General features: G+C 38.9%; 1 protein-coding gene across 1 annotated transcript; it reads right to left on the minus strand.

Annotated features, from left to right (window-relative positions):
* Positions 1-491: 491 nt before the first annotated feature.
* Positions 492-19,862, minus strand: LOC145783509 (retinol dehydrogenase 11-like). The gene is made up of 7 exons (XM_082595398.1): positions 19,665-19,862; positions 17,610-17,746; positions 17,175-17,280; positions 5,461-5,623; positions 4,886-5,046; positions 3,616-3,697; positions 492-934 (listed from the first exon to the last, which is right to left on the minus strand). Exons 1-7 carry the CDS (start codon positions 19,789-19,791, stop codon positions 757-759), a joined length of 954 nt encoding a protein of 317 aa, XP_082451524.1. The 5' UTR covers positions 19,792-19,862; the 3' UTR covers positions 492-756.
* Between the last annotated feature and the right edge of the window lie 195 nt (positions 19,863-20,057).

Genomic DNA, 20,057 nt, shown 5'->3' on the forward strand with positions numbered 1-20,057 from the left:
CTGGTTAAACCTAGCCTAAAATTTGTTAAAGCTAATCAAATGTGATCTCATATAAGCTCATCAAACACGTGTAAGCTTGAATGCGACAAAATACATTATTATCAATGTAAATTAATGTGATGTTCCTCTGGCCAACATTTTTATTTTTTTATTATTTATCTTTATTTATTATCTCACCACTTTGCCTAACGTTCAGATTGAGTTTCTTCTCTGTTTTTGTTCTGGAATTCCATTTGATTTAACTTTGCAACCTAGGCGATTCTCAAATCTCAATAGAATAAACTTGGAATTGAGGAGTTGTGGTTTTTCCACTACGCAATGTGTTTCTTAGGGGATGGGATTAGTGGATTTGTTTCGCCTGCAATATGCTGTCAGGTTTGTCGTTATGCCAACCTGTTAGACTGCAGACATATCTTTTCATCACCCAAAGTTAGTGATACGGAAGTTAGAGTTGGAAGGAAGGCTATTGGATTATCACTCAGTGATTAACTAAACCGGTTTAATACAATAAAGTCATATAAGTTACACGAGAGAATGCAATAAAAGCTGTCATTGAAACTCCAGCGATTTTCACATAATAATTTTGCCTGGTCATGGTGGTATACTGTCAGCTAACGTATGAAATGGTAACCTGTCTACGGCTTTATAAAAACACACAAGTAGTAGGCCAAGTCCAACCAACAGATCAAAAATTACAAAGGAAATTCAGTCATCAGCATGTTATTTTATTTGTTAGTACAAAGTGAAGTTTCTTAGTTACAAAAGTCCAGTCAGTTTTAAACTTTCTTCCCATAAGAAGTTCGCATCACTTTCATTTTTGGCGAACTGGTAGACCTCCCTGTGTGCGCAATCCATGAAGTATTCGCCACTGTATTTCACAACATCATCGTCCAATACGCAATACATGATGGTTTGAGCTCCGTAAAAGGGGTCTCTGAAATGATGTGACGTAATACATGAACTAAATATCTCGCATTAATAAAAACGTATGTTTAACTTAGCTTAGTAACAACATAAGGAGCACAATAATTGTTGAACTGCTTGGTCAATCTAATCCAAACATAAAGAGGCCAAAATATAGATACAGTAGGCTACTACACTCATGTTTAGAAAACGTTTCGAAATGTAAACTTTTTCGTGTTCAATGCTATTAAAGGAAAGCAATTCCTGGTGCAACCAAGTTATAACTTAAATTGCCGTTGGACAGTCACTTTTGTAAGCTTCCTACGTGAAGAAACTAAGTTTGAGAAATACTGACTTATGTACAGACATTACAATTATATTGAATCAATATCAAAAACTTTGAAATATTGTAAGATAAGATAAAGTAGAACTAAAACAAATCCAAACATATTTCAACCCATTACATCTGTTTTTGACAGTAGACTTACTATAGTTTCAAACTCACTAGTGACCAGGGGTGCTCACAGTGTAGCCCGCAGAACAAGATTTGCGGCCTCGGCCTGGGCTCATAATCTACTTCAAGCTAGATCATATGGTAAAAACTTGGTTGTTGTGGACAGATCTCCAGGAGTTTTTTTAATTTGTATAGTTGAAACGGCTTAAGTTCAAAATTTGTAGTCAAATACAGTAGGCTACAAGTATTTTCTATCCTGAAAGACCAACAAGTTAAAATACTGCAGACAAGCCTGCGTGCTTGACGTTTGGTTTGTAATTATTATGTAACATAATAACATAATCATATTTCATTTGTTAGGCAGTTGGAGTTGCACAATGCGCATATAGTCAACCACCTTAAATCGGACCACATCGGGACCAAGCCAAACTGGTCCGATTAAGCGGATGATCCAATTAAGTGGGGAAAACAATTTTCACTATTTTTGAGTAAAATTATGATTGAAACACTATATGGTTGAAACACAACCTTTAAGATGTTAATAACAGACTCAACTGAAAAATTATCTCTTTTCTTGCACCATTACGGCTGCCGGCGCCTCATAATCAAAATACGTTCTAATCTAATGTATTTGCACGTGTATATGCTGCAGGTTAAGTATCCATGTCACGATTTGTTTTTGCAGTAGGCTAGGCTACGTTAAGCACAGTGCATTTTTGGAAGTTTTTTCAGATTTGCTTCTAACAACAAACGAATCAAACACTAAAGTTGGTAATCAGCAACGTCTACAAGCGTTAAATCAATGTAAAATAGATCGTACCATAATAACATCATCGTAAATAAACATTTTTGCAATTTTTTTGTGTTGAAGTCATGGTTTTTATTGTCCTTTTTTCTCGCTTTTTGATTTGCTCAATTTTGATTTTGTCACAAAATTCCTCACATGTGGACTTGCAGCTCTGCTCGCACTCACCTCTGACCGCACTTACTAACGATAATCGCAAAACAATGGCATTTAATATGCTAGAATGCACGTCTAAGATTGTTTCCAACAACAGTAAAACAAGGTAGCCTACACCATGGCCACCTGGAGATGCGGCCTGATTTGTCACATTTTGCAGATTTTGATTACAGCTACTGCTAGTGCTTGACTGACATTTTTTTTGAGATGTTTTTACTTTTTGCGGTTTTCTAATGACAAAAAACTTTTTTGTTGCTTTGGAGAAGCAGTAGCAAATGAGAAAAAGTAAGTTGAAAAACGCAAAATCAGACTGTTATTGAAATTTAACAGTCTGACTAAAATCTATAAAATCAAACTTTCTTTGTTTTTCAACATGTGAGGATGTTAAAACCTAGTGTCATCTGGGGAAAAGAGTAAAGAAAGCGTAAAAATCTAATTTTTAGAAAAATGTATTTAAACGTTCGGCCAAAGTTAGAAAAACCTGGAAATTTCTGCAAAATGTGACAAATCAGGCCGTATCTTTAGGTGGCCATGCCTACACCAATTTTTTGTAGAATAATAATCAATATATTAGGCCTACATTGGTAAGCATAGACATAGAGCATTTTTTTGGAAATGATACACAAGACGTCGCCGAAAAGTCAAATAACAATAAAATCCTGTTGAAAATATAAGTAAAAAAACTCAAATTGACAAAACAAAGAACATTTGAGCATTTTTAGGTGTCCTTGGATGACCATTAATTTTTCTTGATAAAAGAGGACAAATCTTCTTAAAAGAAGACATATGGTAGCCCTAGTTTAAGCGAGGTAGTGATCCGATGAAAGCGGAAAAAATTGTGCAGAAAATTTGATTTGGCTTTGAGAACAGTGGAAAACGGTCCGATTAAGCGGGTGGTCCGATTAAACGTGGGCCGATTAAGCGGGTTAAATGTATAACCTAAAACGTTTTGTGATTGGTTACCCCCCATTATGCAAACTTAAGACAAAAATGAGAGTAAAATTCAATGCGGCCTGCCAAGATTCTCAAATAGCGAAATGCGGCCGTGGCCAACAAAGCTTTGGGCACCCTTTACTGGTCAAATGATATTGATACTACTCAACTAAATGGTGTTTATATTCTTCAAGAAAACGTGCGGTTTCTTTCTATAGCTCTATGGTAAGCATTTGTTTTTTATTCCTTCAAGTAGAAATCTACTTAGATATCTACCGTAGCCTACTCTAATAATTTCATGTTTAGATTACCCTATCATTTTAAATGCTCTAGTCTAGAGTAGCCTACTGTACTTTATTCTTACCTTCCAAGTGCATTAACGGCTAGTGTGGCAGCTTTCAGTAGAAGTATTGGCATGTGACGACCTACGTCAGTTTTAATGAAGCCTGCCAACAACATAACGTTATGTATGGATCATTTTATAGTTTTCATAAAACTGAAGGCCGTCGAAATTGGGACGCAACTTTGAAAATAGTTTTAGACAGAAAAGAGGAAATTCTTAAATGGACAAAAGTCGTAAATATTTTATGGATGTACAAAAGATGCATAGCTCAAAAAATGCAGATCTAAGCACGTATTCAGCAAGCATTTTGAAAACTACGGTAGTCGGTAGGCTACTGTGATCACCAGAGGTTTTCAACCTTAAGTTTGCAAACATGGAGACGTTCACGAGAAGATTTCCAGGGGCATTTGATGTGGAGCATTACTTTCGTGTGTGCCTGTCTAACATCAGCACCCCGACTTGAGAAGCTTATTGGCAAAAAACAGACCCAGCCTTCACATTAAAGTCCAGTACGCTATATTATCAGTTTATTCGGTGTCAGCTTATTGGGATTTTGGTTTTTTTGCTTTATAACTTAACAGGCTACTCAATGGGATAAAGGATGAGAACTCTGGTGTAGGCCTATACCCTTTCCATCTTCACTGTTATAAATGGAATAAAGAAAACAATGGAAAAATCATTAATTTTAATAAAGTGTTTGACTGAGAATTAATCCTCTTTACGCATTGCAATTTATGTTAGGATAGACCGAGCATTCATTGTGGCCTACTCAGTACAAAAGTACACAATTCAAACAACATTTTGAAAAAGTCAAGCTTCTTTAAGAAAAGAAGTGTGCCTGACGTTGCCGACGTTGAGTTTAGAAAGAAAGATGAAGCAGTTTAATAGAATTTGAAACCCTGAACAGTCAATTAAGTAATCAAATACCATTAATTGTACTTTTGAGACTGTACTTAACTATAAAAAAAAGGTAAAGGTGGGTCCCATACTTAATTCAAGCTTTGGGGGATGAGAAGATAAGGTTCTCATTGTACTAAGCCTTCGGCACTAACGAGAGTAGGGTGGCCAGTTCCTTTCTCTCGGCCGCCTTTCCTTCAGCAACTACGCCCACCCAATTTATTACACCATGTAGCGGTGTAGCGGTAGCGGTAGAGGTGAGCGGTGTTTGTCAACAACCAGCGTAAGCCGGGAGTCGAACCAGATTTGCATAATTGGAAAGCCAACGCCTTATCCGCTGCGCCATCCCACCGCTGCGCCATACTTAACTATAAGTATGATAAAAACTGATTACCTGGATGGACAGCATAAGATGTTATTCCATACGTCTTAAATCTTCTATTTAATTCTAATGTAAAAAGATTGTTTGCCAATTTGCTATCGCCGTAAGAAATGAACTTTTCTACCAAACTTTGAGGATTGGAGTATATACTTTTCTTGCTCATACTTCCAAATCTGTAGTGAAAACAACACTATCACAGTATACAATCTACAGTATTTTGTGGTTTTATTGAAACAAACATGTGAGAAGAATCCTAAAAAGTAGCCTATACAAAATTAAATAGGCTTGTTAAGATAAAAATGCATCCTACTCAGGCCCGGATTTAGGGGAGAGCGGAGGGTGCAGGTGCATCGGGCCCCCCGACTTTTCAAGGGCCTCCCTACGTGGAAAAAATGTGTTTTTGTGTTACTTTTTCTTTCGTTCAGCCTTTGAAGTTTCTGAAAAAATGCTGTGCAGTGCTGGATTAATGCTACTGTAGACGTAGAGGTGGTTTTTTTTTGCACGGAGCCCCCCGATCTAAAAGTGCCCCCGGGCCCCCCATTAGCTAAATCCGGCCCTGATCCTACTTATAAATGACTAGTTGGCACCTGTATCCGTCGGAAGAAACATTTATGATGCGGACAGGACGTTGTTTTGCTTGTGACTTCATCATGTCCATGAGGAGGTTAGTGAGAAGGAAATGGCCAAGATGATTGACATTAAATGTTTTGCTCACCCCATTGTCTGTGGTGCCATTTACCATAAAAACTCCTGAAAATTGTAAAAACCCAATGTATCTTATAACTAAAGTAGCATACATACTGTAGCTCTTCGGTCACACTCTTATACCAAGCAAGATATAGCCGTAAGAGAGAAAAACTTTTAGGAGGGCGAACAAAATTGCCCAAATTTTGTCTTTGCAAATATGTTTTTAAAAACGCAGCATTACTTACAATCTCTGAGGTGGTGTATAATAACTTAGTCTAATACAAAGTCGGGGAAGTTTTTACGTAGAGCCATGAGATCTACAATTTTAGAAATATATTTCCGTGAGAGTCATACAATGCTTTAACACTACAACCAACATGTATAGTGGCATCAGAAAATTTTAAAAAAGCATTTAATTTGATGCATTCTGAGCGTGTTTTCAGCTGTAATAAAAAGTTAAGGTAAAGCTTTCTGTGAGCCAGATGCCGTCACAAAGACTTTCTGTGAGCCAGATGCCGTCACAAAGAGCCATATTTGGTTCACAAGAAATGGGTTCCAGATCCCTGGTGTAATAACTCCACAGTCATCAACTTGGCAGTGTACAAAAACACGGGCAATAAAACGTTCAACTTAGGTCAACAACGCTGACTTAACTTCAATCTACATTCACAGACCTGCCTAGGTGTCCAAATTATCGTAAATAAATCATCAAATTGTGTCTTTCTAGCATCAAACTTGCACCTTTGAACAAAACTATACTTTTAGTACTTGATGTAAGAAATGAAATCATAATCAATGTTCTTTCAGTACCATTGTTACGTTAATAACTGGATATTTTTGCTTAAATAGTTTTACAATTAGCAGCATTAGTATAATGGGATATAGACAAAAAAATCAATAAACCTAAATCGGAATACCAAATACAAAAGCTTCCAAAGTTGATGATGCTACATTTTACATTAAAAAAAAAAAAAACTGTTAATGTACTTTAAAATACAACAGTAGGCTATACAAATTTCCTAAACTGATAAAACTTTGAAAACTCATGGTAAAATTTAATTTGTTCAAATAACTAGTCAGAAGTCACATGTCAGAAGATATTTCATTTTCTTTCTTCAAATAACTAGACATTTTTTCTCAAATAATTTTATTAATAACCGCATTAGTATGGTATAAAGAAAAATAGCATAAAAAACTCGTAATGTTACCTACCTAGCAGGCTTTTGAATCCTACCGGTGAAGAAATTTAGCCTACATGATAGTGAATGAGCTTGCCTCTGCTCGCCAATTGTGCTCTTTCGTAATCAGTAATGCAATTAAAACTTGTAAGGGAGTGAGAGAGAGCGAGAGAGAGGAAAAGTTCGTATCACGCTCTAGAGAACTTATTGTAAAGTTTGCATGACACGCAAATGTGCACTTTCACCTAAAACAATCAATCAGGCAATGTGTTTTTCTGAACAACTTGCTGTTTTGGTACACTTCAGCCAAACTTTGTTTTGATTTAATGATTATTACAATTTTAATAAGTTAGAGAAGATATCGCATCAATTTATGTGTGAATGATTTATAATCAAGCCTTTCTTATCGTGGTTTAAGACAATAGCCTACAAAACATTTCGTAGCTGCACTGCCGAGTGGTGACTATTGAGAGCCCTTGTAAAGCATTCAAAAAGACACTGCAAGAGCATGCGGTTGTGTCATTGGCAGGACACTTGAAGGCATACCTGAAGGTCGATACAAAACTTAACTTCCTTGCCTTCCCGTTCGTCACGGCACAGCAAATACTAACCAAGCCTATATTGTCTATAAAAACCTTTCGCTAGATCAGTGGTTCCCAACCTGGGGGTCGCAGAGCATTTTATAGGGGGTCGCGAAGCTGTTGCTCATGCAACAACAAACGTGAATGTAATGTAAGTAGGACGAGGTACCGGTCCGCTAGCGGTAACCATTTCATTCGGATTGCTTGTAGCACTACATTATTGCATCAGTATGCGTCCACTGTGATGTAATAAGCGTGACTGTAGGTCCTACAGTCACGTTTATTACACTACAGTGGACGCATACTGTGTAAGACTATTCGCTGTAAAAGTGTAAATTGAAATTCTATTAACGAAGTAGCCTTGTACTCAGGCCCGTAGCCAGCCGGGGGCCAGGGGGGCCTCGCCCCCCCCTGGCAAAATCTCAACATTCTCGAGCAACAGCTACAATTACAATGATTCAATTTTTTTGGCCCCCCCTAAAAAAAAGTTGGCCCCCCCTTGCTCTGCGGTCTGACTACGGCCCTGCTTGTACTGTATATTAGACAACAGAGATCAGTCAATACTCGAGATTGCTAAAAAATAGTTAAAGGGAGCATCGTTCCATGAAGAAAAAACGAAAATACGTTAAAGAGTACATTAACCTTGACTTTACTTCTTTATTGACCAATGGTGTTGATAAGTCACAGTGTGTTCTCTGCAACGTTGTTCTTAGCGCAGAATCATTGAAACCATCAAAATTGAAATGCCATTTAGAAACCAAACACCCTCAACATGCTAAAAAGGATGCAGCATTCTTTAAACGCCATGAAGCTGGTCTCAAGTGGCAACGGCTTGACGCTACTGGAAACTTTTATCAGGCAAATGTGGCTGTAATTCAGGCGTCCTATAAAGTTGGACTGGAAATTGCCAAAGGAAAGAAACCTCACACTATTGGGGAAACACTTGTGAAGCCATGCTTGTTAAAAACGGTAAAGCTGGTTCTCGGGGATGCAAGTGCGGCGAAAGTTAAACATTTTTAGTGCTGCCTTTTGTTGTATTATTTGTTATTAGTATACTTGCATTTAAGAAAGAATATAGGTGGGGGTCGCGGTACCTACGAAAATTTTTAAAGAGGGTCACCAAGACAAAAAGGTTGGGAACCACTGCGTTAGATCTATCTAGGCTATAAAATTTCGACTCATGCGTTTCGCTAATGATGTCACTCATTGCTGAAATTTAGTGGTAATTTTTTCTTTAAAGCCAGTTATCATCAGCGACTAGTTTTTGTAGTTAGGCCTACCGTATCCGGCACAGCCGACACAAGACTAGCAAAGCATGAGATCGTAGTAAACTTAAAAAATGCTTAGGCTACAATTGCTTGCACCTTGGCCTGGACAAAAGAAAATTTGTACCCCCAATTTCATTTTCTTGGCTGGCTACTGGCGATGGTGAAGCGCAGTGCTGTATTCAGTGATGGGCATTATCGGCGATAAATTTTTATCGCTTATCGTTATCGCTCAATTATTTTTTCAGTTATCGTTTATCGTTATTGCCAAAGGCAATATTTGATTATCGCCGATAATCGCCGATAAATTTTATTTTGGATCAACACACAAATGGAAAGACCATAAAAAGTAATATTTTTACTAGCCACCTAGTTAATGAAACTAAAATTGAAACCAGTTCTTCTTCAGTGCCTGAAGTGTGTGTACACAGGTCGTTGCCAGGGGAGGGGGCACGCCCCCCCCTGCAGCGACGGCCTTGACAACACAATAATTTTTAGAGTTGCAAATTGCAATGCAATGAAATCGTGGCCTACGAAAATAGATGGCCTGGACACCGTGCACAAGCCTTCAGAACTGAAGGCTGAAGTCTGTTATTAATGAAAAGCGTACTTTGGTTGCATATTCGTCAAGAATGTTTATTCAAGCACATTACTGTTTTTTTCTGATCACAAGCAGCTTTAAATATGAGAAAAAAAAATATCATAGCATTTATCAAGCAACATAGAAACACAATTCAATAGTTTAAACATTAAATGGAATGCTTAAGATGCACTGGTATTTCCTTAGTTTTACTTCTTCTTCGTCGTATGAGCTGTTCTTCTGGACTATATGTTTGGGCATGATGTCATCAGCCACTCGACAGTTTCGTCATCCAGGGCCTTCAGTCCAAGCGCTCCATGTGGTGGTTGATGGATTGGGCAGTCATGGACGACATGATCTACTGTCTGGTCTGTGGCGCCACACTCGCATCCCGGTGAGGGAGCCAGGCCCCATTTGCACATGTCTGAACGAAAGCGACCGACGCCGGTTCGTAGGCGGTTAAGCCGGACCCACGCAAGTCTTGCGAGGGACATTCCCGGAGGGTGGGGATCGACGTCGGGTAGGAAATCACGGAGTCGGGAGGTGTTGTTTTGCCACTCCATGTTCCATGTGTAGTTCGTCCAGTGTGCCGCACTTATTCCAAGATCTTCAACGTTGTTCAGAAGCTGTCGTGCGGCGGGCACAAATGGGCGTCTTGATTTCAGTCGCTGCTGTCCTCCAGGTAGGCGCTGGAATGTACTGTGGAGGAGGTGGTCGGGGTCCAGTGCGCGACGAGCAAGGGAAATCATGGCTCCTTTACGGCGAAGCTCAGCAGGTTGGATGCCTGCAAGGATGGGAAGGCAGTCCGTTGGAGTGGGACGCAGGCATCCAGTCACAGTGCGTAGTGCGTCATTGATGGCGGTGTCAATGTGGCGGGTGTGAGAGCTGCGGCACCACACTGGTGCGCAGTACTCAGCGGTAGAATGGACAAGGGCCAAGGTAGCTGTGCGAAGGGTTTTCGCATCAGCTCCCCAGCCGGAACCCGCCAGCCGCCTCAAAAGTGCAACGCGCGCAGATAGTTTTTTGCGCAGTGACTCCAGGTGTCGTCGGTACGTGAGTGACCTGTCCAGGGTTACGCCGAGGTAGGTGGGTTCGGCGCAGTAGGGGAGGTGTTCGTCATCGGTGGTAATGTTGATCTCACGTTTTGCTTCCTTGTTGTTTAGGTGGAAGGCCGCCGACACTGTCTTTGCCTTGCTGAGCTGTAGCTTCCATTTCTGGAGATATGTTGATATAGTTGACATGTCCTGGCTTAGGTTCCTCTCCATTGACTGCCAATCTCCGGCTGGATGCAGGAGAGCCAGATCGTCTGCATAAGCATACTTCCTGGAGATGGTGTCAGGCAGGTCATAGATGTAAGTGTTAAAGAGGAGGGGAGCCAGGACAGAGCCCTGTGGGACGCCGTTCCTGAGTCGACGTAGTCTACTTCGTCGGCCGCTACCGGTGGAAAGGGTAAAGCTGCGGTTTTGCACAAGTTCCATAATCATATGGACCATGTGCCTGGTTTTGCCTTAGTTTTACTGATATAATTATTGCATTATCAAATGCTCACATACAGATTGCAAAAAAAATCGACTGTGTGAAAGCGCATTCTCCAAAAAGGGCTTGCAGATTAAATACGTGCTAAGTAAGGGCATCTTCAAATAATACGCTTAAACATTAGATGTCAAACGAAAAGAAAACTGAAAAATACAGGAAATGGATAATTAGAGCAAACTTTTTGAATGGTTTAATTATGTATAATTACAGTCTGCTAACTCCGATATACAACTGTTGTCTACACATAAATGTATATTTTCAAAATGGAAAGTGAGATTGATCATACTTTTCAATTTAAATGATAAAACCTAACCTAACGTATTCCTATCCCAGCTTTATCACTTTCAGTTCAGTTTCTTTTGAATTCCTCGGGGTATTCATTAAGGCATAGTTTTTAATGAATATATTAGGCAATATCCGAAAATGTTTCGTTGTTATACCATTGAACTTGTAGCCTACTGTTTTGCAATTAGCATGAAATTGTTTAGAATGACCTACAGAACGACCCTGTTAATCTTTGAAAAAAAAATCATACAAAATACAGACCATTGGACAAGGGTGTCAACAGGGACAGTCAGTGCACCTCTATCAATGGTGGTAAAATAGTGTTTATATTTCTCAAAATAATAATAAGTGTTATCATCATTTAATATTGGAATCTTTCGTTGAATATATCCAGCAATATAAATCATAGCATTGTTTGTACTAGTGGTAACACATTCTTCCAGTGAAATAATATTGTCAATAGTTTCCTTTTCGGCGTCAGATAAGTCTCTGTTGCAGAATTCACACTGGTGTCCATCAATACCTTCAACTTCCATAGGCTATCGAGCTGAAGTGTCAACTTTGCTCGTTGTAGCCTATGTTCACTTTCTCAATGACGGATTTTGCTGTTATGAAAAAGCTCCCCCAGATCCTTGGCGAAGCTTTGAGAAGCATTTTTCCAAATCATCAGTGGTAAACCAACCAAGCAAGACATATTTGGCTCCTGTTTGTAATAAAAACTTCGCAAGATCGATGAGTCCATTGCATGTTTGATGTAGTGCCTTGCTGGTGTCTCTAGTTAGCTGCTTTACTGTCTTCTTCTTTATTTGCAAGAAAAGTAATGGCTGCGGATAAAGCTGATTTTGTCTTTATTTTGGATATCCGATTGTGTAACAAACGTGCAATGGAACATGAGGAGTCCTCATTGAGGACCCATTGTGATAAGCAGCAAACGTGTAGTCTTCATGTAATTTCAGTGCAAACAATGGCATTCCGACTTCCATAATTTTTCATTGGATTGTAGTATAAATTTCTGTTTTGTAAACTACGACATTTTCATTTCTCAAACATTACACAAATCATCCAAAAGTAAAGTATCTTGCTTTACAAACTCACCAATTTCATCAGGAATAATATCTCGCTTTTCACTAGAAGCTAAAGTTTTCCTTTTTTTTTTTGTTGGAGGTGTGAGAACACAACTTGTTGGAATGTCAGGAAATAGCGGAGGAGGATTTGTCGGCCGCAGTTTCCCATTGTATGGAGATAATGGTTCATCTTCAGGCCAGTGACGAGCACAAACTGCTCTATGTTTAGTTACAACCCACTTGGCTCTCGGAATGCTATCTTTCCACTTTTGTTTCTCCACAATACATCATCTTTTGGAAATTTATGCACAGTACAGTGATCTCGGAAGAATCATAATTTGAATTGCAGTGAGGCACACATCATTTAAGAGGCACTATTTGTTTATTGGGTAATCTGTAAAAATACTTGTCTATTAGCAAAAAAGGCTACACTGATGCAGGCCAATCATACAATATTTACTTGATGTTATCTTTAAACAGACACTGTGAATTGCCTTAATTTAACTACAAGTCTTGTTTGTTAGTTTACTACCTCACTTAAGTTTTTACTGTGTTCAGCTAAAAACTTTTCAAGAATAATCAGGACACTGAACACATTTTCGGTAGGCAAAAAATAGCGATTGTACAAAATAAAAATATCTGGCCAACTAGGGCTTTCCGAATAATTTCATTGCCACTACCTGAGTGCATGTTATGATAACCCTTCCTACTCTGAAACAACTACTAGTTTCTTGTAAACCTTCTCAGGACTACAAAATAACCTCTAAATCATAAATCCTGCTTCCAGATACCAACACATTACATAGGTATTCTTTATCATTTAAACTCTACTTTGTATCTGTAGGCTACATGCATCTTTGAGCTTCTGTTAATACTAGTGAATTCAGTAAAAAGCTGTACTTGACTGTACCCAGCAGGCGCTAGCTAGCAAAGCTATTTTATATCGTTTCAACGTCTACCGATGTTGAAACGACGTGAAGGAAAAACAAATTTTATCAACTCTAGAATGTGACTCGACAATCGCAAGGAAAACCTCCCTTGGGAGTGACGTTTTTCTTTATCATAAACTTGGGAGTCAGCCTTCAGTTCTGAAGGCTTGTGCACAGTGTCCAGGCCATCTATTTTCGTAGGCCACGAATGAAATGCATGCAACAATTTTGGAATTTTTTCAATTATTGCTGATTTTGTTGTAAACAGCCCTTTATAAAAAAGAAAGCAAAATACAAAGTTTAGAATTTTTATGGTATTTTCATTTGATTTAATTATTTTGTCTACTGCACGTAAGCGGCAGTGAAACTCAATTGATAAAAGCATCCAACTGGTATCTGAAGGTATAATTATAAGCACGTCGGTTACCTCAGTGGTTTGATTCTGGATCAAGAGGTTGAAGATTCGATACCCACTGCCGCTGTTGCGATTCTATTCATGCATAACTTACAAAGAGTTTTGTCCCTTTACAGTAGGCTATATTATGTTCGATTTTTCGTCATGTTGATGAAAACAGTTCGTGCTACATGGGATGGGGCAGCGCTAATCAAGAAAAAAAAAAATATCGTTATCGGACATTATCGGCGATAATTTTATCGTTTATCGTTATCGCTTAACTTTTTTTTGATTTATTGTTTATCGTTATCGCTTTAGGCATTTTTCGTTTATCGATTATCGTTATCGCTTAACTGAAAAATGAGTTATCGCGCCCAACACTGGCTGTATTCGAGGGTATACGGCGGTATACGCAGTATACCCTCTGCTTTTTCGAGCAATTATAGTATACCCTCTGGTTTTCCAAAGAGAATGCGTATGCTATCCTTGCTGGTTCTTGACAACTAGGCTTACTACAGAATTCTAAATGGTGCCAATTAACCCATTTACGGCCGGTGTCCTTTTAAAAGAACATCGTCTTGAATGCATCAGTATTGCATCATCTTATTTTGATTGAATCATTTTGGACTTGATAGTAGTTGTTTAGGGTCTGTTTTGGAAGGTGTTGATAAATATTTGCGAACAACGTACTTTTTCTGAATTTTGTGAAAGTTTGAAAATTGTTGAAAAATGAGAAAAGCCGGATAAAGTGAAGTGAGGAGGAACATGCATGTTTTATTGCCTATTAGTAATAGATATGAATTATGTCTCTTCATAGTTTGACACTCTGTAATATTGTGCTTCCTACTATCACTCTAATTTGTGTAAGGTTTTGCTTCTTTTATTTGTTTATTTTGCTTTATATTTATTGTTGCCTTTTACAAGGACACCGGCCACATGGCCACATTTTTTTGGCTGTTTGTAACACTGTCAAAGGATATTGAACATCGTGTAAAAGCACGTTGTGCCTATGGAAGACTTAACTATCGTGTTTTCAACAACCATGCTATATCTATCCGCACAAAAATTGTGGTTCTCCGGGCAGTCGTTCTAACCACCCTTTTCTATGCTTGTGAAACCTGGACATTATACCGCTGTGACATCAAACGTCTTGAAAATTTTCAGCAGAGGAAACTGGGTCAAATGCTAGGCACTCGTTGGGAAGATAGTCTCACCAAAGATGCAATCCTTGATCGCGCTAGGTTGCCCAGTTCAGAAGCCACCATATTGCAACACTGCCTTCATTGGACAGGACATGTCTTGAGAAGGGACAACGAAGAGGGACAACTAGAGACAAGAAAAGCCCCCCACCCCCAGAAGACCAAAAATGAGATACAAAGATCAGCTGAAAGTCTCCCTCAACCATGCAAACATTGATCTGGATTCATGGGAAAACCTTGCTAGTGACAGCTTACTTTGGATAAAAAGATCTAAGGAAGGCACGGAAATTTTCGAAGAAAAAAGGATACAAAAAGCCCAAGAAAAACGAACACTAGAAAAGCTAAAACTACCACGTCCCTCCCTCCATACAATCCATACCCTCCATACAATGTGGTTTTTGCCCACGTCTTTTCCATCATAGACTGGCCTCCAAAACCATATATTTAAAAATATTCTGCCCCACAAGCTTCCAACCGGGGGGGGCTGCCTACTGGGGGGACACCCTCCCACTAGCTACGCCGAGGGTTACCGTGAATATAATATGTTCATACAATAACTTTGAAACGTCCTTCAAGAAAGATCTGACAAATTTTTACCGAAACAGACACTTGCTTATGTTAAGGTATCGCGAGATTTATATTTGACTATGTGGCCGGTGTCCTTTTAAAAGGCAAACAAAAAAATGCATCGAAAATACAAAAATCATTAAATTTTTTTAAACTAATTAAAAAGTTATGACAATACAACTTTGTGGCTGAAATATTTCCTAAAAAGAACAATGGGAACTTGTGGCGGCTTGTAATGGGTTAACGCGAATCAATTCATTCAGAGCATTGTTAGCAGAATGCAAATGAGACTTTGCGCTATTGCTGACACTGACAATGGTCAGCTAATGGTTGATATTGCTAACTTGCAACCTGAAAAATGACAGCTATTTCAACTTTACCTTGTTCGACAGCAGAATGTGAACGTGGTTTCAGTTTAATGAACAATATTATCACAATTTGGGTAGAGAGGTAACTCTTTTAAACCATAAGCAGACATAACTAAGCAACAACACTACATTTAACATTATATAGCCCAATATTATCAACAGTTTTAGTTTTAGCCCAATATTATCACAGGTTTAAAAGCATCTTTGCTCATTGATAATGTGAGCTGTTTGATGTTTATTAATTGCAATTTGCAATGGACCACCTGTGGCTCAATTTACCGCTAAAAATATGTAAGATCCTGGCTGCTAAACCACCGATCAGCTAAGGAGACTAGATCCCAAATTTGTAAAGAGGATCAAGATTAGATTCCTCTCGGCAGGCTGTTTGGAATGTATTCATAGAAAAATAAACAATTTTGTAGGCCTTCCTCGATCTCGTCCAAGTTTGATGTTGATAATTCAAGTTATGGTACAATAAAGGTTAGTATTTTGCAAGTTGTATATTATTGATCATTTTGGAAAATCTGACAGTATACTCTGTGCCTTTTTTGCAAACACAGCACTGTTCAAGTGTTCATGTTATGGTAAAATAAAGATTAGTATTTTGCAAGTTGTGTGTTTATTTATCATTTTATCAAATCTGAGACAGTATACCCTGTGCTTTTGTTACGAATACAGCACTGGTGAAGCATATAATTGTTCCCACGGTTTGTTAGATCTAGCAACATGTTATGGAAAGATTTATGGAATGAAAGATTTCTTGTAAAGAATTGTATAACAGAATACTTCATAGTTTTGTTTATATTTTTATGTGTTTTTTATACTTGCTTACTTTTATTACTCCTTGGCTTTTCAATATTTATTTAATTGTATTTAGATGGCGAGACGAACTCTACCCAGTGGCGTAGCCAAGGGGGGGGGGGGGGGGGGGGTTGGGGGTTACAACCCCCCCCCCCCCCCCTTTGGCACGCGTGTGACGTCACGATATTGAGAATGATGCTTTCAGTCTAAAAAAAAAAATTGCCCAATTTTTAACAAAACTGCATTAAAAGAGTGAGTTTTGCCAATACCAAACATCTCAGCCAGGAATTAGCAACAAGAAAACAAAGAGACTTAGCTTTATTTCCGAAAAATGCCGAAGAAAACATGATCTTATCCTTTTGCTATGCCACCGGACAGCACCATTTTATAGGAATATTCATACCCACATTTTTGTTGAAAATGCTTTCAGAATGCACTAAATTCAAAGTAATTTTTCAAAATTTTCTGGGGGAGGCCCCCCAGACCCCCGCCGCTGGATCGTCAAAACCCCCCCTTTCAAAATTCCTGGCTACGCTACTGACTCTACCAATTCGACAAACACTGGACACAAACGTGCAAAGACAGACAAAATTATAAAGATATGGGGAAGGCCTTCATCCTGCAGTGGAACAACAATGGCTGACATTGATGATGAGTCCAAGTCTAAAGACCATTGGTCCAATTCTTTAGATACTCTATGTTACTTGTTCAAGTTTTTTTTTTAAACGGTAAGTTAACCAATATTGCTTTGTTGGAAGTTTATTATCCTGTACTAAGTTGGAAATATAGGAAACTAGTTCTACTCAGTTCACTGTAGTTAGTGGTAAGATGCAAGAAATTTATTGATATTAAACTACACCATCATACCTGCGTTGTTTATCAGATAATCAAGGTTGCCTTCTTTCTTTTTGAACTCTTTTACAAATGAACGTACCGATCCTTGGCTTCCCAAATCCAATTCCATGACAAATATCTGCAAAGTGTAGACCGGGAGTGTAGACTTATAACTTACTACAGCAACACTAGAACTTCTCAGCATTTATGTTTCAGTTTGTAAAGTCGATTTATCGTTTTCAACATAGCTCAGCCTTATGTGCAATAAACGATGTTTTGTACTAAACAATACAGAGATATAAATGTATTGTTTTATTGGACTTCACAATTCACATGCATTTTGAAATTTATTGCTAGCACTCTTTTACAATACGGTAACGCTATCTTTCCAAAAAAAAGTAGGCCTAGCATTATAGGTCCTCAAAAAGACAATCCGTTTTTATTTTAACAAAAAAAGGCAATATGTACCTTACTATTGCCAGTCAATTTGACAACTTCATTTTTGGTTATTTCTGATTTTTCCACGTTTCTTGACGCTACGATGATCCGTGCATTTCTTTTGGCTAATTCAATAACACTCGCTTTTCCTATCCCAGCGTTACCACCTGCAAAAAGTTTTTAAATCGCAATGTCATGGAACATTTAGCTGCATGATTCCTAAGTAGAATGCAAGTTCGAAACAAAGTGAAAAGTGTTAGGGTAACATGTATGTCCAGGAATACAAGTTTTGATCCTGATGGGTAATTCAACTCTCTCTGTCCTCAAATGTTTGTTCAAATAAAGAAACTCTCTAAACTAGAGGGTTCAACCATGATTCACCCCTACCTGACTCCATTGAAGCAGAGCCATACAAACTGCTGATATTTAACGTTGCTGACTGCTACATCACGGCGTTAGAACCAGAACCGTATTTACTACTTCCCTCCTCTTTGGCCAGATGACACCACCTCTGTCTAAGGGGTCACTCATTATACGTCTGTTAAGTTTTTTGGCAAAAGATGGAAATATTGGACAGATGGAAATATTGCTACAAAAGCTTTAAACTTAATGGTTTTGAATTTACACCACATTATGGAGTCTTGTTGGTTAAAAATAATTGAATATGACTTCTATTTAAAAACAGTAAAACCAGAATGTCTATGATACTAAGCCTACTACTCCAGCTTTTTTAGAAAAACTATGTTAATAGCAGAGATGTACGTATACGCCGCATACATGCGGCGTAGACTTTTTGTTTACGCTAACGCTTGCGGCCACATTTTTTTGGATAGTTTGCGCTTGAGGCTACGCCGTAAAGTTTTCGCGGTTTTTTAGCGCATAGCGTCAACGCATACTTTTTAATGTCTTTTTTTCGCTACAACACGTCAATACCTTCCAGCGCTGCAGTTGAAAGAATGTTTTCAATGGGCAAAGGCATATTGGAACCAAAACACAGCAAAATGTCAGATGAACACTTTCAGATGCTTGTGTTTCTTCGTGGAAATTCAAAATAAAACTTGTTTGTTTCAAGTGGTTTATACCGTGTGAATGTTTGGCACCTAGCAAACAAAATTAGTTTACGCTATAGTGTATGCGCTAACGCTGAAGCCGCCAACTTTGTTTACAAGTTGCGTTGACGCATACGGCGTATAGTTTTTCGAACGTTTGCGTTAACGCTGACGGCATCAATATTTTTTTGTATGCGCGTACATCACTGGTTAATAGTGGGCACAACTAACATTTTTGCAATATTATAATCTCATGAACTGGTGAAGATGTTGGATAATGACAGCCAGCATCGTTGACAAGGATATTTTAGATCAAGGGTCACCAAATTACGACTCGCAAACATGATCTGGTCTCGATGCTCTTCTCCCAGTCCTTCAAACTGTGCAAAAAATGTGATAGACAAACTGAATAATAATCCTACCAAAATTTGACGCCGAGTGAACTGTTTTAGCATTTCTTTTGCCATAATAATAATAATAATAATAGCCTAATCATGCTTTTATTTGCGCCTATTACATTAAGATACAGTAGCCTACACTGCGATCACAGATGCAATAGGCTACAACAGACGACAGGAAGCAGCGAAGTGACATACAGTCTTCGAGTCAGCTGTTCCCCTTAGTTTGGCTTGCCATTAAGTGTCTTTGCAGAGACACAGCCGCGTGCTCTGGAGTGGTGTCGAACCCACGTCTTTTCGAACGTCGCGCAGACGTTCTCACCACTCGGCTACGCAGCCGACATGCGCAGCCAGCCGACAGCCAGCCAGCCAGCCGACAGCCAGCCGACAGTCAGCCAGCCGCAGCGACATGCGCAGCCAGCCGACATGCGCAGCCAGCCGACAGCCAGCCAGCCAGCCGACAGCCAGCCAGCCAGCCGACAGTCAGCCAGCCGCAGCGACATGCGCAGCCTACGCAGCCATTTCCAGTTTTTAATTTCGATGATTTTTTTTAACAATTATTTTTGAAAGACTAAGTTGGTGTGACTTTGGTATAAGATTAAAGTATCCGTACGTTACAAAACAGAAACCTTACTCACCTGTAATCAATACAGTTTTTCCTTGCAGAGATTTCTCGCTCTCATACACTGGCCCACGTTTTATAGATGTGAGCCAAAAATAAGCTAGCGTTATTACAGCTATCGCCGATACCGCCTTCGAAACCATTGAAACTGTTCTATGCTTATTGCCGGCACATTAACAAATTAAGATTTTGCTGCGACTGAAGGCTGGGCTAAAAATTTTGATATTGGACGAGCTATCTTCAAATAGGCAATTATTAACCAGGCAAGTGCAAACATACTAAAAAAATCTTGGTGCTTAGCAAGCCTAAATGCTGCACCGTAGATATCTACATATTCTGTTCGACTGTAGGCTACATTAGGCCTATTATGCTGTGGTTTACAACGTTAGATTTACTAAGATGGCTCCTA

The sequence above is a fragment of the Aplidium turbinatum genome, chromosome 14 (assembly GCF_918807975.1).
Source record: "Aplidium turbinatum chromosome 14, kaAplTurb1.1, whole genome shotgun sequence".
Taxonomy (NCBI): Eukaryota; Metazoa; Chordata; class Ascidiacea; order Aplousobranchia; family Polyclinidae; genus Aplidium; species Aplidium turbinatum.